The 20,477-nt window shown below is 49.5% G+C and overlaps 1 protein-coding gene across 1 annotated transcript in view; it reads left to right on the forward strand.

Annotated features, from left to right (window-relative positions):
- The first annotated feature begins 10,830 nt into the window (after positions 1 to 10,830).
- The window catches only part of LOC144093784 (neprilysin-11-like), a 29,529-nt gene continuing 19,882 nt past the window's right edge, over positions 10,831 to 20,477 (forward strand). Inside the window, exons 1-3 of the mRNA XM_077627489.1 lie at positions 10,831 to 11,154; positions 13,329 to 13,841; positions 17,225 to 17,383. Of these exons, the coding sequence (XP_077483615.1) occupies positions 10,849 to 11,154; positions 13,329 to 13,841; positions 17,225 to 17,383 (978 nt within the window). The 5' untranslated portion in view covers positions 10,831 to 10,848. The remainder of the gene's footprint in view (positions 11,155 to 13,328; positions 13,842 to 17,224; positions 17,384 to 20,477) is intronic.

Here is a 20,477-nt window from a genome sequence, read left to right on the forward strand (position 1 = left end):
ACACCTCATGCGCGATAGCGCCGTCGGCAAAGCCACACAGCGTTTTCGGACATCTCACGCACCGTGATCTTGCCCTATAATCCGCCTTTTTCACGACGCGACTGCGCATGCGCCCATCCCCTGGCGGCGGTCTCGCGAAACACACTGGCAGAGTAAACAAACTGGCTGACCCAGCCGTCACCAGTCATGCTGATCGTTGCGTGCGACACATTAGACGATGCCGACAACTTTCGTCGCGTATATATGGCTGCAATTATCGGTGCGTAAACGGAAGCTGCCTCGGCTTTTGAACCGAAAGCTGCACTACGCCAGGTTTTCAAGAGGGTAATGTACTTCCTTTTATGACCTAGAAAAGCTTTAGAGGTCAAACAATGTAGCAAAGTCGCATAGGCCATGGTGGAGCATATATGCTAAACCAAGATGGTGGGCCGCCCCCAAATCTCTCGAAGGTCAAAGTCAAGGTCAAGGTCAAAGGTTGAAGAGCTGGGGCAACTTGCGATGCTGTATGACGGTGTACAAAAAAAATTTGAGTAAACAAGCACATCAATCATGGAGATATATACTCTAGATGACAACGGGGGCGGAGCCACCGTCTGTGACGTCAATGGAGAGCTGTGCATATATATCAACGGCGAGCCGGTAGGGGTAGAAACCGGTTTTGAGATGGAGGAGGAAGAACATCCTGCCGTGATAGCGCGGCGGAAAGTGAAGCTTCAACGTTTCAATGAGGCTAGGAAGAAACGCCGTGCGGAAGAGACAGAAGACGAACGTGCGACACGCGCCGAGAAACGACGGAACAGTGCTACTGCAAAGAAACAGCAGAAAGTACTTCAGGCGGGAGTCTGAGGTTTCTTCCGCTTCTCACCAGGTTTAACCAAAGCTAAACCACCGCTAATTTTTTCAGTTTCTGAGCGCTTAATTCACCGGACCGTTCCTGATCACGCTTAACCGCGGCAAAGATGACCGAGGTTTTCGTTGACTGTGGTTACTGCTGTTCGCGTGGAGGACCAATTAAATCGCGGTTACGCCACAAACCGCAGTTATCGTGGTCCGAGCTTGCTGACCTCGGTTTGCATATAGTTAACCGAGAAGATGGCAACGTCAGTAGACGGAGAGTGCCTGTCATCGTCCGAGTTCGAAAAGTGCATGAGGCGACCCGCTTCAACAACGAACATCTTTCGCAGAAAGTCATGTTTCAAGAGCAGCACATTAAGATAGGCAGCGTTGAGTGCCGCCCGACGGCGCTTTTATGCAGCCTTCGAGTACTGTCAGATGGCGGAGCAGCAGCGTACTGCAGCACCCTCCGCGTTGCTCGAACTAAGCATTCGCCGTAAGAGTAGAAAACGGTCCGGTCCCTACCACATCGTTAAGGTATAGGCATTAGGCAACAAGTTCGCAATGCTCGCTTCACTGAAAGCCGCGAGCATACCGCAGTGGTGCGTCCGCGATCGCTGCGGACCCGCGGCGGTGGCTCAGTGGTTAGGGCACTCGGCTACTGATCCGGAGTACCCGGGCTCGAACCCGACCTCGGCGGCCGCGTTTTATGGAGGCAAAACTCTAAGGTGTTTTGTGATCGGAGGCCCCGGCAGCGGGAACAGACGAGCCCGGCAGGCGCCATCGAACTATGCTTGACCCAAAGGTGCTGTCGTCCTGAGAAGAGGATTAGGAACGGCTCCTGGCGACGGTGAGCTGTGACGAAAGGCCTCTCATCCCTTCGAACCGGAGTATGGAATGCGGCATTGCTCCCGAACTGCGCCATCACGTGGACAGGCAGAAAGACGCGAACAAAGGCGCCGAACCCGCCTCGCTCGCTTGCACGTGCGGCCAGACAAAGCGGGGGTGGACACGGCTGATTCATCTTACCCTCTGGAATGCCCGGGGCCGTCAGGACGCCTTTTTCCCACGGAGGGAATCACCGCCTGCTAAGCCAACGACTTTGTGCACATGATCAACCCGTCGGAACCCACATTCCAGGACGCCTCTTTCCCACGGAGGGGGTCACCGCCTGCTAAGCCAACGACCTTATGCACCTGGTCAACCGGTCGGAAACAATTCCAGGACCTCAAGGCGCCAGGATTCCTTATCGCCTGTGCACGTGTTTGTGGGGGCGGAGCGGTCACGGGGTTAGGTAAGAGACTATGAAGAGTGTGTCTGCCCATTGGACGCTTGATCAGCAACCGGTTTCCGTAGCTAGGTGCCTAGAGAATATCCACTGTATTTAGGCCGCGATTTGGCTGGTTTCACGGCACTTCATCTCTGACTTTTGGGTCTCCCTGCTTCTGTTGTAAATATGTAGCACTTCATCTTTGACTTTTGGTCTACCTGCTTCTCTTGTAAATATGTAAATAAACCTTCAAGCTTACCAACCCTCCTGAAGGCTTCCCTCCGTCGTCTGCAGAGTTCATCGTCATGCGGTGAAGACCTCGGTCCCTATACCAAAGCATATCAACTGGTTGGCAGCGGTGGGATGGTCTGCGCCTGGTCCTGACTCTGGTATGGTAAGTGCGCGGTCTTTCTCTTGGAGCATTGCCAGGTTTTACAACTTTGGAAGATTGTTAGCCTAGGTAATCGAAGGTTGGTATAAGAGGCAGCCGGGGCTCCTCTGACCATGTGAGTAGAGACTTGCCGTTTCTAAAATAGTCATGGACTGGAAGAAGCTGCGCAAACCAGACCTAGTTCTCGTATGCGGGGAATTGGGCATTGATTGTGGGTAGTAGAATGCTGGGAGCTAATTAAGGAGGAGTTGGAGAAGGAAAGGGAACAAAAGAAGCGAGAGGATGAACAAAAGAAGCGAGAGGATGAATAAAAAAGGAAGCGCGAAGAGCACGAAAGAAAGCGCGAAGAGCAGGAAAGGGAGCACGAAAGAAAGCGCGAAGAGCAGGAAAGGGAGCACGAAAGGAAGCGCGAAGAGCAGGAAAGAGAGCACGAAAGGAAGCGCGAAGAGCGGGAAAGAGAGCATGAAAGAGAGATCGAGAAAAAACGGCTCGATCTACAGATAGCTCAGGCTGCACAGGCAGAACGCACTAGGCTAGAGGTGCCGAACACAGTGGCATGCCAGGCAGCATCAAAAATAAAAATAAAGGACCTCTTGCAACCGTACAAACTTGGAGAGGACATAGGGCTCTTTCTCGTGAACTTTGAGCGGGCATGTGAAAGTTGCGAGTTCCCGACCGAGTCTTGGCCGCAGAAACTTGTGACCATTCTTCCATGTGAGGCGGCCCAAGTACTCGCTCGTCTGGCAAAAGAAGAGGCGGCAGACTATACTAAAGTAAAGGCAGCACTCCTAAAAAAGTATCGCCTGTCCGCAGAGGCCTTTCGGCGCCGCTTCAGGGAAGCCAGAAAACAGCCTAACCAGTAATTTCCGGATTTTGCGTATAACCTTAAGGCAGACCTGAAGGAATGGCTAAAGGGAGAACAGGCTTACGGAACTCACGAAAAAGTAATACAGGTGATCTGCCTGGAGCAGTTTTTTGGCTCTTTAAGGGAAGAAATGCGCGTGTGGGTGCAGGACAGGCCGGGAAATAAAACCCTAGAAAGTGCAGCAGAGCTGGCCGAAGAGTTCCATGTCAAGCGCGTAGCAGAGGGTGCGCGTGTCCCCGTAAGCCCAAAAGTAGAAAAAAATTTTCAACGGATCCAGCCAGGAGGGGCAGCAAGCCGCTACTGGGAGCGGAAGGAGGGCCACAATGCAGAATCAAGCAACCCCACAAAGGGGGCGACCGAAAAAGAGAGGGATAAGGCTTTTGAAGCCAGAAAGAAACAAGTGTGTTTCCGTTGTCACGAGCCCGGTCACTTCGTCCACGCTTGCAGGAAGCAGGAAATCGTTCTCTCCTTGGTGGAGGCGGGCGATGAGAACATGCGCCTGCTAGAGCCATACCTGAAAGACATGCAGGTTAATGGAAAACCGTGCCGGGTTCTGAGGGACTCCGCGGCCACCATGGACGTAATCCACCCCACGTACGTGAACGCAGCTGATTTTACTGGGGTATGTGCAGGGATTAGGCAGGTGGCCGAAGAGAATAGCGCGTGCTTGCCGATCGCACGAGTTGGAATAGAGGGCCCGTTTGGCGTTCTGGAAACGGAGGCAGCGGTATCACCGAATCTGCCGGAAAAATTTCCGTACCTCTTTTCAAATCGGTTGGAGCAGATGCTCCAAGAAGAGGGTCGCAGTTTCGGCAATCGAACCGTCCAAGCGCTCACTCGTGCGAAGGCTCACGAGATTGCAGCTGAAGTAAATCGTAGGAAGAACGAAGGCTCTCCCACGACGGGTCGGGCAGGGGCTAACCCAGGAGGCGATGCTTCAGAGACGAGCGGAGAGGCTCGCGGCAGGAACAGATGCGACGCCGAGTACAAGGACTCAAAGGGGGTCCAGTTCGATCAGCTCGTGGTGCCGCAGAAATACGGCGCAGGCATCCTTAAATTGTGCCATGGTGGGGGTTGGTCTTGCCACCTTGGAGTGAAGAAAACAAAAGCTAGGCTTCTACAGGAGTTTTATTGGCCCGGCTGCGTCAGGGATGTCAAGCAGTTTGTAAAGTCCTGCGACACCTGTCAGCGTGTCGGAAAGCCAGGGGATTTAAGGAGGGCTCCGATGAAGCTAGTGCCCGTGATTAGCGAACCCTTCCGTCGTTTGGTGGGGGACGTAGTCGGTCCTCTACCAGTGACTCAGTCGGGCTACCGCTACCGAAAAGGGCGGGAAAACGGGAATGCCGACGGTCTCAGTCGTAGCTTTCCTGCATAATCTGGGGTAAAATGCCCTAATGCTCGAAAAAAGCTACCGTATCATTTTTGGTTTTTTTTCTTGCTTCTCCGTACCTACCTCATTGCCGAAAAAAAGAAACTTTCTTACCAAATTTCAGACCCATGTCTTTTGCGAAAAAAAGGAAAAACAAAGAGGAAGTAGTTTTGGTTCAGCGGACTTCCGGGCGTGAGCTGTTGGCGAGGGTTAAGTCATCCAAAATTTGCAGCCATATTGCTCTGTATTAAAGACCTGGCAATGTTCTGAGGCTTGCCGCGTGCTGCCTAGCCGGAGGTAGGGGCTGAGCTCAGATCGGATCGCTAATGCTCCGTTGAGGACCCTTGCCAGCCGTGCAGGTCAAGTGGACTGACTACTACGAGGCCGACTGGGACTCTGACGCCCATTCGTGGTGCACCGACCAGCTGCAACCACTTCGTGGCGTCTTCTTGGCGGCGGACGGATTGTTGTGATCGGAGGCCCCGGCAGCGGGAACAGACGAGCCCGGCAGGCGCCGTCGAACTATGCTTGACCCATAGGTGCTGTCGTCCTGAGAAGAGGATTAGGAACGGCTCCTGGCGACGGTGAGCTGTGACGAAAGGACTCTCATCCCTTCGTCCGGAGTATGGAATGCGGCATTGCTCCCGAACTGCGCCATCACGTGGACCGGCAGAAAGACGCGAACAAAGGCGCCGAACCCGCCTCGCTCGCTTGCACGTGCGGTCAGACAAAGCGGGGGCGGACACGGCTGATTCATCTTACCCTCTGGAATGCCCGGGGCCGTCAGGACGCCTCTTTCCCACGGAGGGCATCACCGCCTGCTAAGCCAACGACTTTGTGCACATGATAAACCCGTCGGAACCCACATTCCAGGACGCCTCTTTCCCACGCAGGGGGTCACCGCCTTCTAAGCCAACGACCTTATGCACTTGCTCAACCGGTCGGAAACAATTCCAGGACCTCAAGGCGCCAGGATTCCTTATCGCCTGTGCACGTGTTTGTGGGGGCGGAGCGGTCACGGGGTTAGGGAAGAGACTATGAAGAGTGTGTCTGCCCATTGGATGCTTGATCAGCCACCGGTTTCCCTAGCTAGGTGCCTAGGGAATATCCACTGTATTTAAGCCGCGATTTGGCTGGTTTCACGGCACTTCATCTCTGAGTTTTGGGTCTCCCTGCTTCTGTTGTAAATATGCAGCACTTCATCTCTGACTTTTGGTCTCCCTGCTTCTCTTGGAAATATGTAAATAAACCTTCAAGTTTACCAACCCTCCTGAAGGCTTCTCTCCGTCGTCTGCAGAGTTCATCGTCATGCGGTGAAGACCTCGGTCCCGATACCCAAGCATATCAGGTGCCCGTGTGCTGCTCGATGTCAGTGCACGTTAAAGATCCCCAGGTGGTCGAAGTTTTTCCGGAGCCCTCTACTACGGCACCTCTTCCTTTCTTCTTTAACCCAAACCTTTAACCCTTCCCTTACGGTGCGGTTCAGGTGTCCGCCGATATGTGAGATAGATACTGCGCCATTTCCTTTCCCCAAGAAAGCAATTGTTATTATTATTATCGCTGCGGACGACGGCGCTCTGGCAGTGCGCTACGCCGAGGTCGACGCTACACCTAACTTGTTTCTCATCGAAGCCACTACGGACTGGGCTTTGTAATTGACCAACGCTTTACTAAATGGTCTACACATGGCACTAATTTAGTGAAAACGTCATTCTCTCTTGTTAAAAGCAAGATATATGATCAATTTCAGCGACGCGCCTTGCAGCGGAGCTAGCGAGCAAGGCTGCAAGATCGGGTCCACCGCGCTGTACCGGCAGCTGCTACGCGGCTGTGAACAGAAGCTAGCTTGTATCGCAGTCATTACTCTTATCAGCAAATTTGTTCGGATTCGCGAACCTCAAGGAGGATCAATTTTTTATCACCCTTTATCCCAGCCTGTTATACACAAGAAGATACTTAAGCACGGCTCTATGACGCTGGGGCTTAGGATCCGTCGTAAGATGTTGCCTTGGCGTGGACGGCTTCAGGGAGGCATTGTATACTGCAGTGCAAGATATTTGCAAAGACAGATTCGCTATACCGATCACTGCGCCACTTAATTGCTTGGTCACCGCTGATTCGGAATTCGTTCTGATTCGTTGAGGCCGCTGATTCACCATGATTAAGCTCGGTAACCGCGGTTAGGCATAGCCGCTATTAGACTGCCCAAGTGACTGGGGTAACGCGAAGCATGGATCAAAGCTGTTCGGCAGCTGGACGATCACGGCAGCTCTCTGCAGCCGTCACGTCAACAGTGTGCGAGAATCACTTTGTGACAGCAACGGACGAGGTGCTGAGGCAGCTCTGTGAAGAAACCTTTTATTGATGGGCATAAAAAGCCTTGATGTCACGAAGGCAACGAAACTTCATCCCGACGCTTTTCCAAGCAACAAGGCCAAATGGGCGAGTGCTCTGAGCCAGCCGTTTTCAACGCGCGCCTGCCTTGCCTTCACCTCGGATTTCGTACCCACACGTAATTAAGCCCTAAAAATCTGCGAGGTGCTGTAATGCTGTCCGGGACACGTCAACCTCGGCAGAGCAAAGGGAATCAAGGCAAACAAAACATATTCCGCAGCGACAACTGCGCACTTGTCTGTACGGAGCAGGTGTCTCCATCCGGCGCAGTACCCCAACATTCAGGTTCCAGCGTGGTACGCATGGTGGCAGCGCAAGAAAACGAAATAGGCGGATTGCCACAAATGTGATACTCGAGTGTAATAGTCGGCGCATTTTAATTGCAGGAGTTTTCTGGGCAGCACTTTGTTTTCGATAACGAGCTTTCAGAAGGTATTTCAATAGTGTTCAGTGTTCGGACACCACCTGTAGTTCGCTGAAATTAGAATATACTGATCTTTTTTCTATTCTTCTTTATATTTATGCCATTTAGTGCTATCTGTTCGTCCACCCGTTCATAAATCTGTTGGGCTAAGTATCTTTGAGAGCTTCGTTTACCCACAGCAGCTACCTCGATGCCAATACTGTCGTCGATACCAATGCTGCCGGCATGTGTCGGCACCCCTCAGATTTGAAGGGCCGCTGAGGACGATTCCATCCAACTTTTATCATCATCATGATCATCATCATCAGCCTGGCTGCGCCCACTGCAGGGCAAAGGCCTCTCCCATGCCATTCCAATTAACCCTGTCCTTTGCCAGCTGCGCCCACCGTATGCTCGCAAACTTCTTAATCTCATCCACCCACCTACTTTTCTGTCGTCGCCTGCTACGCTTGGTAAATATCAGTCTTAAGGCTTTAATCTGGCTACGTTGATCTTTATCTGCCACCAAAAGAAGCAATCACTGGCTAGAAGATCGTGTGTAAAAAATTTTCCGCCCCTGTTATCAAAGTCGTGACGTCAAAAATGCTCGATTCCCGTTCGGGACTGAATGGCGGTGCAGCCTAAACTCAGGGATCCGCGCGAGATAAAAAAAGATCACCGCAGTTTGCTTGCGAGTTTGGCCGTTGGCGACGATACAGGTATTTCACTCATTTTACCCCTCCTATCTTATAATAGCCATGCTTTCAGTAAAACTTCCATCTAGTTACTGGCGTTAATCTATCGATGCATACCCCAACTTCAGTTTGGTTTCAGTGTTCCTTTAGACAACAAGCAGCGCAGTTGATGAGACAGTGCTGCCCACGCCATTGTAACTCACTGCGTCTCTACAACTGGGATCCACTGCGATTGCGGATGAAGGGTAATAATACTCGTGCATGACTATTTAAAGTGATATACACCTCCTCCTCAAACTCCTTTTTTCAAATACAGTGTCCTATGTCACTCTGTTTTTCTTGGTCGGTGACAAAAAATAGTTTACTTGTGACGCCACAGGTGCACCTTAGGGGGTAGACCCTAGCTTCCATAGTGCATGGCGCAGAAGCTGGCCGTAGTAAATAAGAGAAACGCTCATGTTTTCACAGCACTTTTTGATCCCAAACATGCCGGCCGCTATTATGTTTGAGCATACTATGTTTCTAATTGCATTCTTGTTTACTCTTCGTCATTTTCCGCACAGAGCCTGGTCCAGGCGCTTCTTTAGCCAGCTCGGCGCATGTGCCAGTGGGGAGTCGGCCGGCAGCGGCCAAGTCATCTGCCGTCGCATCGTTCGTGTCTTCAGGGCCCAAGCCAGCCGTCCAGTCATCTGGGAGCCATGGCAGAGAAACCGTGCCAGGCTCGAGTCTGAAAGGGACAACACGCGACGGTGATTCTGCCGAGTCCGGGGCATTCTGCACTTGGAGACTGTGGACGCGAGTATGCTCATTTCAATCAGCGCGACGTGAATGACGGAAAAGTCGCGACTAGCGCCGCCGTGAAAATGTTGCTCGTTGGCGATAACGTTCCCCAGAAGCGTGGGGTGAATGATGTTGGCAAGCTTTTCTGTGCTCGTCACGTAGTGTGTGCCCAATATTGCGTGTATTTTTACATAATGTTAACACAGCAAAGTTCACTGCCTACTATAGTCCATGAGGTTATACAAATGCGTATCGCGGCCGCTGTGGCACGTGTAGTTGGCGTCACCTTATGGCGCATGCTCTGACGTTCTTACTTGCTCCTCGCAGTGCTAGACCGTTTGATGTTTTCTGTAGCGATAGCTACATTACGGTAGCATTTCGAGCCTTCAGCGTGGTGGCGCTTCCACCCTGTGGCTGCGCCGCCACGCTGCCACGTGGTTGGTCGCGTGATGAGGAGCAGCTGTCGGCGGCGCAGCGCCGTGGCTGATCACGTGGTTTGTCACGTGGTTGGTCACGTGACCAAGTTCCACTCGGCCAGCTGCAGCTATCGCGTCACTCCTGGCTTTACCAAAGCTAAACCAATTTTAACCATTGTCAATTTTTACCCTCCCTTTTTAATGCTGAAGCATTAAATGGCTCATCGGCAACGAAATTCGGCGGCATTGACCACCGTGAGTTGTCCGAAAACCACCAGTGATGCCACCATCGTCTTGCATGACTTCAGCAGTAGACCATAAGATAGTGACGTCTACAGCAAAGAGAAATAGAATTTCTTCTGAAGGTGCAGAGAATTGAGCTATTGACTTTCAAATTGCGAAGCGAGCACGCAACCTTCTGGGCCACAAAACTGCGTTGCTTCTTGGTGAATAAAGTTGAACGTGGTGTGTGCGTTGCGTAACTACTGTACACTAGTGAGTGGGTGCTTGATTAGAAAGGAAGGAATCTTTAATAAACCTCTCGACAGGACTCACGATGAGACAATGCTGTCCCATTCAAAGCACGTAAGCAGTCTGACGTAGTCTTGATCATTTTTTTTGTTTTTCCTTGCCACTCAAAACTGCAGAGGTGTCCTCACGTGGGAACTAAACAGCGAAGAAAGACTTAGGCATGGGTTCATAAAGCTTTATTTTAATAAAACATGCCCCCCTCGCCTATGTAGACTGGAGGATTAAGAATGTAAGGGGGCAACGCCCGTTTCCCAGCCCCCTAAAGGTTCCCCGCGCCGTCACACCATTCGGAGGATGAGCGATTCGGCTGCGAGGGCGGATAGCTTCTTTAGGATGCAGTCAGCATTCACCTGTGGACATATTCACGCTTCGAAGCTAGAAGCTGAAGGCCTGACCCTGTGCTTTCGCCGCAGGCCTGTCAACTTTGAGCAATGAAATTCAAGTGCTTTGTATGCGACTTAAACACGCCATTGTCTCTTCTATAAGAAACGGCTGCCCCCCCCCCTTCCCCCCCTGTTGTTACTGCGGTGCTAGCGGAGACCATAACATGCACATGGTTTGTACGTGGGTGGGAGCGATCATAGGTTTTTTTTTGGACTGGAGTGATGAAAGTGTTCACGGAGCTCGTTGGTGCCAGGACACTCATTTACTGCGACAGGTACGCCCAGGTCCTTAGATGCAGCCTTAAGAAGGCAGGATGAATAAGTGTTGCTGCAAAGTGCACCATTTTGTGGACGCGTTGACTCTGCTCGCCATTCTTGATGTGTGCGTTTTCTTCAGGACACGGTCGTTACTCTGGAGTTTTGGAATATCGCATAAACGCTTACCCCCAGCTGAAATCGTCACACCTTAAGTTCAACAGTTTCTTTTCTGCAGCTGCGCAAGAAAGTCGGTGTGTTGATGGCATCATCTGATGAGGGGAACACGGCTCGAATCATCCTCTCGGGTGCCCTGGCGGCCATTGTGGTCACCGCGCTCGTTTTGTTGGCTGTGCCGTGGGCATTCTCCGGTCGCGACGTCAAGCACAACGGAACCAACAAAACCGTCGCTCGCAGCGTGTGCACCACTCCAGACTGCAGCACGCACACGGTCGTTCTGGGCATGAACAGGACCCGCTACGTCGACCCCTGCAACGACTTCAGCCTTTTCGTGTGCTCTGCATGGATACAGAAGCTCCCGGGTATATCTAATACCCTCACGGGACAGGTAACTCAATGGCGCAAAGCACATGGGTCAAAACTAATAACCTCTCGTTGATGAGGTGCACGTCCCTGTGAATTAGCTGTTCCGCATCTTAATTTCGAGCAAAATTTGAAGAGAGTCTAGCTTGGACTGTGCGAAAACATGCTACAGTGACTGGAGAAGCTGTGGCATTGCGATGAAAATTAGTGCTATGTTGACGACAACTGAGCCATAAACCTGCCGACAGGATCTGTAGTCAAGTTCTGGCCAAGCAATAGGTTATAATTTACCATTCTATTCACTTTTCAGACACAGTAAACTTTGAGGCCGTTTCAACGATAATTATGCCAGAGTTAGTTAACGCATTAGCAAACAATTCCATCGTTTTTTTTATTACGCTCTCGGCTGGTGGCTTTTAGCACAAAGTAATATTTTGTGCCACTCATAGAGAGGAAAGAGGACAGTGCGAGGAAAGATAGGTTCAATAATTGTCTGAGTTTGGATGGACGCCATGGAGATGCTGTGTGCAACGAAAAATACGGGTGTCAGAGGAGTGAGAATTGGAGGAGGATAATAGGAGGCGGAGAAAAGGTGGCTGTCTAGTGTGCGCGCGGTTGGGTCCAGTACAGATGTCCGGGCTGTGGTTCGACAGCGCCGCGTCGTCACTGAAATAGTGGGCTGCATTATCGAGAAGACGGGAAACAGCCGGTGCCGATAACAGTGGAGTGTTCGCATGTTTCACGCGTGAAATAAAAGTGGCGCTTTATGTAGTTTCAAGGTGCAATACGAGTGGTTTGTTTAGCGGTCTGCACAAAACAGAGCTTATCGCGGTTGCCTGATTTGATGTAAGTGGTCTGAAGATTCACGACCATGAAGAAAACGAAACCGTCGATCTGTCAAAAAAAGAAATTCGACATTGCTACATCCACACAAAAACATTGTTATTCCCTGTAGAAAGTTAGCGAAAATTCAAAAATACTCTGCTAATGCCGGTCGGTTATCTGGAACTGCGTGACTCTTGTTATCCTGTTTCCACCTTTTATACATTCGATGGTGGCCGACGACTTCAGCGCTGGGTCCATCATCATTGCAGGATCTTTTTGCCGGTTCTGCAACTAAATGAGCAAGGAACAAAGGTTGGGCTCTTTAAAGTCGACAATAAATTATGAGAAATAGTTCGGCGTTGTGTGCTCGATTCGACTGAAATTAACGTTACCTTGTCTGAGGCGTAAGGGGCCAAACTAGGCCGGCCGCATAATGGACATGTTAGTCTAATGGCTCCAAAGCCTGCATAAAATGTACCCTTTCATCTGTTAGTCTTGCCGAATTTCTATGCGCAGATTTTGAGAAATGTTGGAGTGTGAATGAGCCATAATAGAAAACAAGCATACTTGCTATTTGTTAGTAAACGTAGCGTTCAGTACTTCCTTTCAGTCAATGTGCCAGTTGCGTTGGAAAAGACTGGAAGCGCAGATTATACAGGGTGTTCAAAATTAGGCTTTACGAAAAAAAGGTAAGAAGAGCAGTACACACAAGCCGTTTCTGTGAATGGGTTACGCGGTTAGCGGGACACAAATATGAGAAAAACTATCAACGCAAACTGAGTAACTAAAATTTAATCATTAACTTTCTATTTATGGCAGTTAGCGTGCATGCTTATATTGAAAACTTGAAGACAGTGGCATTCCAAAACTATTTTATTTTTTACAATTTTTGTAATGCGTCTGCGTCACACAAGGGAGGAGCCTTAGGCTGCGGTATCGCATGCGTAATTAGACGGTTTGGGCCGAAATTTAAGACGTGCAGTTCTCAGGGCAGAGGTTCAGTACTAAAGCTGTACTAAAATAGAATAATATTTTTAGGGTGCTGGCTGTACTTATTCTTTACAGTAATGCACGCTAAGTGCATTGCTGTACAGAATTATTATTTTTGTGAATTACCCAAGTTACGGCGAGAATTTCGCTCTGTGTTCGCCTGACCGTATAAGCCATGTGCAAAAAATGACGTGTACTGCTGTCGGCATTTTTTTTTTTGAAAATCTGTATAGCCTAATTTTGGACGCCCTGTATAAACGGCTGATTATTAGGCACAATCGAAAAAGGTGTCGCTGCCTTAATTTAAGAGTCGTTGCCAGATGTAATCACTTGACCTTGCTCTGCCATGTTACCTGCAAAGAATGCGCACACACCGCGTCGCAGGTGACGATGGATTGGATCCAGTCGCTGGCCAATCTCCGCGCCATGACGTACACTGGCGACGCCTCAGGTGGCGAAAGCGTCTACAATCGAGCGCGGCAGTTCATGACACTCTGTCTGGTCAAGAGACCTAAAAGCGACGAAGCTGGCGTCCAAGCCTTCAAGGATATTCTGAGCCGTGGCGACCTCGCATTCCTGTCCCCGCAGCAGTACCGCACCGCTCCCAGCTACGCGCGCCTAATAGAAAACCTCGCGGTCCTCTCGGGCAAGTGGCTGGTTCCTCTGTGGTTCCGCTTGGAGCTTCTCCCGTTCGGTGCCAGCGACAACGCTCCCCTCTGCGTGCTGTCGCCCGAACCGCTCGTCTTGGCCTATCGCCGGCTCCACATGATTACGTCATCCTCGCGGGAACTGTATCGCCAGTATGTGGAGGCCTTCGTGCACGCCCTCTACGACAACGGCAGCGCCGTCACGGCAGACTACCTTAAGTTCCTCCGGCAGGACAGTATCCTCGTGGAGGTGAGACATTGAATCGGTGGCTCTACTGTCGCTTCTAAAGCGGAGCTGTGTGACGACAGACATGATCAATGGGAATGAGGAGTAATTGTTCATAAGCATTCAGTTAATCGCAGCCATATGCTATACAGCTTTGCACAGAACGATCGCGTAAGAAAAGTTCGTCCTGGTACGGGATCGAACCCGGGACCACCGCCTATCTGGGGCAGTTTTTCTACAAACTCCAACTAGGATGGCCAGCAAGTAGTGGATAGGTTTAGCGCTGTCCTTTGTAGCTGTATGATAGTGCTTTGGTGGATGACAATGTGCGAATGTGAGGCGCGCTCGCGTTCTGTGTGTGTTAGGTTTTGCTCGATGTTCGAGATGGCGGATTAAGTAACGGTGTACGCGAAATCTGCTGGTTGTATGCTCTCGTAATCTAGCGTCAGCTCCATTTACAAACCGCAACCCGTCACAGCAACCGCATGTTGTACTAGATTTTGTTTTGATTACGATTATAGCTCGGACGCCATTACAGATGGCGAGGCCCATCGGTCTTGACAGCAATGACTCTCATGCCTTGCGCATCATAAACGACGAGGAACAGTGGACCAAGGACAAAGCATAAGGCGTATGGACGTTTTCGTGGCGATGATCTCGAGGATATCCTAAGCGGACCAGCTTCACTTTTCATACGGCAATGTGGAGTTTGGAGCCAGAGAAGGCGCAACATTTTATTGTTGGTGTGGAAGCAATGACTTACTAGATTTATCTAGGTCAGATATGCAAATAGTGAATATACAGCACATGGCGCAAGACAAAGGACAGACACAAAAAGACACACACGTGCACAGTGTTTGTCTTCCTCTTTCTGTCTCTTGCCTTGTGCCTTGCCCTGTATATTCACCGTGCAAAACCAACGAGCCCGTGAACTCGCTCAGGTATACACGATATTTCCGAACCATAACCTCCGTGTTCCTTGAGCACCCAATTGTGTGCCTTAGTTTCAAAGACTGGCAGCTTCTCTTTAAATGAACTTACAGTATTGAGACCTGCATCGCTCAATTCGGCTGACCATATTGTTAGTCCTGTATGCTAGATGGCGCTTCCAGCTGTGGTGTTATAACAACATGTGCAGTTATAGATCAAAATGTCCACCTTCCGTGCACGTATTCGTCTACATGCTGAAGATAGTTATTTTTAATTTACTCCCCGGTGCTTTCGGGTCATTACGCAGCACAGAAGTTATTTTAGAGAAAGTATGGCTCATGCTGATGCAAATTTGAAATACGCTTTACGGAAACATTGATGTTTTCAGAGCTTTAAATTGAAGTTACCCTGCTGGGTACTTTGAGACTCAGTTATGCTTTTGTAAAATTAAGCGGGGCCTTTGACCGATCACGAATTATGTCAATTTGTCAGACAGTAATAACTCATTTTTGTCTGCTAACGGCGCTTAAGGTTCAGATGAATAAGATGATGAAATCAACAGGTCTGATCACAATTGCGCTAAAATGCACAGCTGTGATGACAACTGTAACTCAGCGATAAGCAAGATTCTGTTCATTGACAGCAACATTTCTGTAGCGTGGTTTTTGGATTAAAAAAAAGAGCTTTTATCTCACCGCGTGTTTCACGCAAAATGCTTCAACGGCGAATGACAGATCATTTAAGAGTGGTGAATCACACTTCAGTGTACGGAGTGGCCACGAGCTCTCTCGAGAGAAAAGCAGGGACAAGTCAGTCATGATGTTGTCAACTGCCTTTGACACTAAGCGAGAGGGCAAATGACGAAAGTGGTCAAAGGAGGAAAAGAAAACCGAAGTCGCGCAACCTGACACTGTAGCCAGATAAATTAGGCACATGGGCGGAGTTCACCTGACTGACTGCAATGCTCGGAACTAATGATTCACTGCGCGCAGCAAGAAATGGACTGTTCGCGTTTTCACACGCTTCCTGGACAGGGCATGCATGCTACAATAGGCGCATAGAGTGGAACGGGGACAATGACGATGCCATCGTTCACAAGAAAGAGAGTCTACATCTGTGGATCTACAGAGCAAATTAAAGTGCTCATGCAAGCAAACGTACCCACTTCAAGGAGGTCTCGAGAAGACGCGCAAATGACTGGGAGGCAATTACAAGCCAATGGGCTAAGTTTATTTCACTACCACTAGATAATGTATGGCAAGACATGAGTGGCCACTATCCCGACCATTTCAAGATGAAGTTAAATAAGTGTCAGAACCCACATTGCAGCAGGAAATTCAGATGGACGTAATTCCGTGTCCTCAGTTGTCTTCCGAACCAGAGCTGCTTCCTGCACTGTCACACGCACGAAGTCCCAGAGTACCGAACTCGGCACCAACAAGCTCCGAACTTCCCTTTTTCGTTTTTAACGGCTACATTGAAAAAAAAGTTTATTTGGATCATTTTGACATGCAAAAAACACGTTTCATTAAACTGCGCAGAAATAGTTGTCTAGAAACTTAGGAGGATAAGAAAATCAGGAGCGCACTTTGCTCTCACGAGCAACGCGTGAAGGCAGCGTATCTATTCGCTCAAAAACAAATTAAATAAGCAATGAAATCTCCTACGACAACCTGAAACTCGGCTCAAAAATTGCCTCGAAAGCGAAGTACAGTAAGCCATGACTATTCGTTCCAAAAGCGCGCTGTGTTTGATCAGGGTAAGCGGAAATGATGGGGCGAGTTATTTGCCTCCCAGGGGATTTAACTTGGGAAGTGATTATGCCGGTGGTATGTAAAAAATTACCAAATAAGACAATAAAAACCAGTATATAAGGGGAAAAGAGTGGACATTTTGCTTTAGCTATGTGTAAACCCCGCGACGCGATTATTAGTGCTGCTCATTACTTCCGCCCGGCATCAACATTTCTGGCCGTTCATTCTCCTCTCGTAAGGAGCTGGAGTGAAATTTCACCAGTATTCAGAATTGCTTCATGAGGACTCTGTGGTGGCAAATAAATGAATATGAGGGAATCGCTTGTGAAGGTCTGGAAGGATACACGTCATGGCAACAATGAGGTGGATTCGTATACCACTTCTCGGCTGCTTACTCGAAACACTCCGGTTTGACACCGGCTGCGGCGGTCAAATTTCGATGGAGGCGAAATGCTAGACGCCCGTGTACAGTGCGATGTCAGTGCACGTTGGAGAACCCTAGGTGCGCGGTCGAAACTTTCGGAGCCCTTCACTACGGCGTCCCTCATAGCCTGAGTCGCTTTGGACGTTAAACCCCCATAAAACAACCTAAACCGATCGTATATCATTTAATGTTTCTGTAATAGCGCTGAGCCCTTTCGTCGGAGCAGGTATGCTACGCTGTGTGTAACAGTAGGCACCCAACGACTTCTTCATCGGATTCCTAATTTGCCAACTACACAGGCACGAGTGTTCAACGCCCTGAATGAAGCTGTCCTCGCCAAGGACTGGACGGCCGTGCACGGAAGGTTGCTCGACCTGAGAGAGTTCCTGCCGAGGTTGTCAGGGTCCGACTGGGCAGCGGCCTTGCTCAAGGCTTTCGACGGCACCCTTCAAGGAGGGGTAAGGACTAGCACTTTCCTCTTCTTTCTATTTATCAATTTCTTTAGTGCCACCTTTGAATATACAGCTATGCTGTTAGGAGAGAGAGAGTTGCTTTTATGCAAAAAAGATTTTTGGGGCCGTGTTTTTCAATGACTTATGCTGCTATTAGTAACAGTTCCCGTCAATAAAAGTCCCTGCTGACTTCTTGTACACCTCTTCTTTACTCAGTGATGCACCACTGGGCCCTGAAACTGTAGCTACTTATTAAACACTAAGGAAATCAAACTTTGGAACATCCCCCAATCAAAAGCTCGTATTAAAAAGAAAGCGCCAAAAATGAGGAGCACGACGCTGCTATGGCTCACTTGCTATGGTGCTCGGCTGCTGGCCCGAAAGACGCGGGTACAACGCCGGCCGGGGGGGTTGCATTTCGCTGGAGGCGAAATGCTAGAGCTCTGTGCTGTAAGACGTCAGTGTAAGTTGAAGAACCCCAGGGGGTCGGAATTATCCGGAGACCTCCTCCTCATAACCTGAGTCGCTTCGGGACGTTAAACCTCATACACCAGTAGCAAATGAGAAGCGGTTATCATACTAACGTCGGTAAACTCTCAAAAATCCGCAGCGCTCTATTGCGGGCATGCAGCCACTCTGTCATGCAGTTTTTCTGTCGGCCACAGTTTCTATGGATCTGTGCAAAATGTTTTCGCAGTTTTTGATGTATAATAAATACAAAGGCAGCACCCCTAGGTTTCTTGTCGGTAGTGCTTTAAACGCACTGCAGCAGGTGTACCCACAGTTGTTCATATGAATGAATGAATGAATGAATGAATGAATGAATGAATGAATGAATGAATGAATGAATGAATGAATGAATGAATGAATGAATGAATGAATGAATGAATAAATAAAAGGAAGCTCCGTGTCCATTTTATAGGGAAGGAGGAAAGGGATCGGGATTTGGTGAGACGTTATTCTTGAGAATCTTGCTAGATCCATGTATTTATTCTTTGACGTTGCCAACTGGAGCTTGTATTGCAAGTAGAAGCTCTGTACACTCGGTAGTGTACCGTCCGGGCCTGTGTTGGGGCACACCAAATGTACGTGTTGAGGCTAGTGCTCATTTCTCTGCATGTAAAAGTACGGGCAATGCAACACGGTATGAACGATGCTTGCAAATTTGGTACTGTACTGGGAGTCTCTTTTTGGCATTATTTCTACGTCACCAGATTCCCGTCGACAGGATCGCGTACTCACTATCGATTGCAGTCATTCATCTTTGTGATCTCCATGCGTTCCTCTACATTTTCGACACACCTGTTAAGGTACATACAACTTCGTAATTGTCTCGGCCGATAGGGCCGAGTCGTCATGAGCTGCACGTGGTATCTCACGAGCCTAGCTTAGGCGCTGTTGCTGGCGCACAATTTCTTAATATCTGGTATGTTTGCCTGTTCGCATATCGTGTGCATGGGCCTTCAATTTCTGGTGCCTTCGTTGTTGAGTGGTACAACGTCTACAGGGATCTTCCTACGGGACTCGCTTTGCTTGACAAGGATCTCTTTTTACGAGGCAGATGCTCCAGAGATGTCCTTGCTGCCGACAGTTATTGTGATCAAATCGGATTTGTCGCTTGGGGAGGGGGTCACGTTGCAAAATGCTCGGACTTTTCCCGTTTCCAGAGCATCGTTGTCATCATCAGCCGAACTGAGCCTGCTGCAGGCCAAATGCCTCTCTAATATCTATCCAGTTTATCATGTCCTGCGCCGGCTGCGGCCACCACATGCCCTAGTCTCATCCGCCGATCTGACGTTCCCCAGACAGTTCCTAAGCTTGTCTTCTCTTGTAATCCTTAACCGCCATGGCTTACCTTGCGTTCGCATTACATGCCCTGTCCATGTATTCTTGATTTCAACTGGGATGTCATTAACTCGCATTTGTTCGCTCACCCACTCTGTTCTTGTCTCTTAACGTTGCACCATCATTTTCCTTTCTATATCTCACTGCGCTGTCCTCAATTCAAATGTAATCAGCGAAGCGCCGATTAGTAAGGTATTACTAAGAACGGTGGGGAAGTTGTACTGGAAAAACTGGCGACCCTGTACATGCAATGTCCTACAACCTCGAGCGTGTCGGAATATTCGAAGAACGGCATCATTACCTTAATCCATAAAAAAAGGGACTTCCGGGACTCGAAAAGTCACTGACTGATCAGCTTATTGTGCATTGGCAACAAGGTACTTATTAAGGCTACCGCTTCCAGTGCAGTGGTGCAAATTTCACTCACCGGAGTGCTGTCAGTGGGCCGAAGGAGCACCGAAGGTTTTCTGGAAGCAGTCACCGTCCCATGTGGTGCCCATGCTTCGATTTGCCTCGCTGCATATGCCAGTCTCTGTCGTTCTCGAGCTGCGACGAGGTAGCACTGTCGATGTGAGGCTCCTTCAGAGACTGGGCACGGGTTGAATCTGTGTTCTTTTCTCTGGAATAACCTGCAGTTACCTCTTCTAGCGAGCTATTTTTAATGGGATGAGCGGGCTTCAGGCTCGCCCAGGCGGCCGCGCCGATACTAACGACTGCCTTACTCGTGCTAGCCCTAACTCTAAGCCGTATAGGCAGCACACAGCGTAGTGAAAAGAAAATTAATTTTTTGTGCACTATAGCAGTACTTTTCCACCCCACCTGCATGAGTTTCCGCGCTCTTTTGAAGCTACAGGTGGCGTGCGTCAGCTAATCGGGCTACATCGAGGGCGTCCAGAATGTTATCAGCCAAACACGCGCTTCCAATCTTTCAGAATGTGGTCTCGCGTATGCCGTTGCCAAAGTGGCTGACGGCAGCAGTTTTTAGGCGCGCAGTGGAACAACTTGATAGCTGCTGTCAGTGCAGCTTGCCTTTGGCCGGAAACAATAGGCTAAGAATAATCGGAATAATTGTCCTTCCGGATCAGCATTGTATTAGGATGGTGCGGAACAACTGCTATATCTACCAATGTGATATTCGAAAAACGCGTAAAAATATTACGATTCAGGGTCATTTCGTTGCAGCCGAAGTCCGAACATCAGTTAGCCGGGGATTGCGGAGCCGCTCCCCTTCCATCCTTCGGTCCTCATATCAGTT

This window comes from Amblyomma americanum, chromosome 6, assembly GCF_052857255.1.
Source record: "Amblyomma americanum isolate KBUSLIRL-KWMA chromosome 6, ASM5285725v1, whole genome shotgun sequence".
Lineage (NCBI taxonomy): Eukaryota > Metazoa > Arthropoda > Arachnida > Ixodida > Ixodidae > Amblyomma > Amblyomma americanum.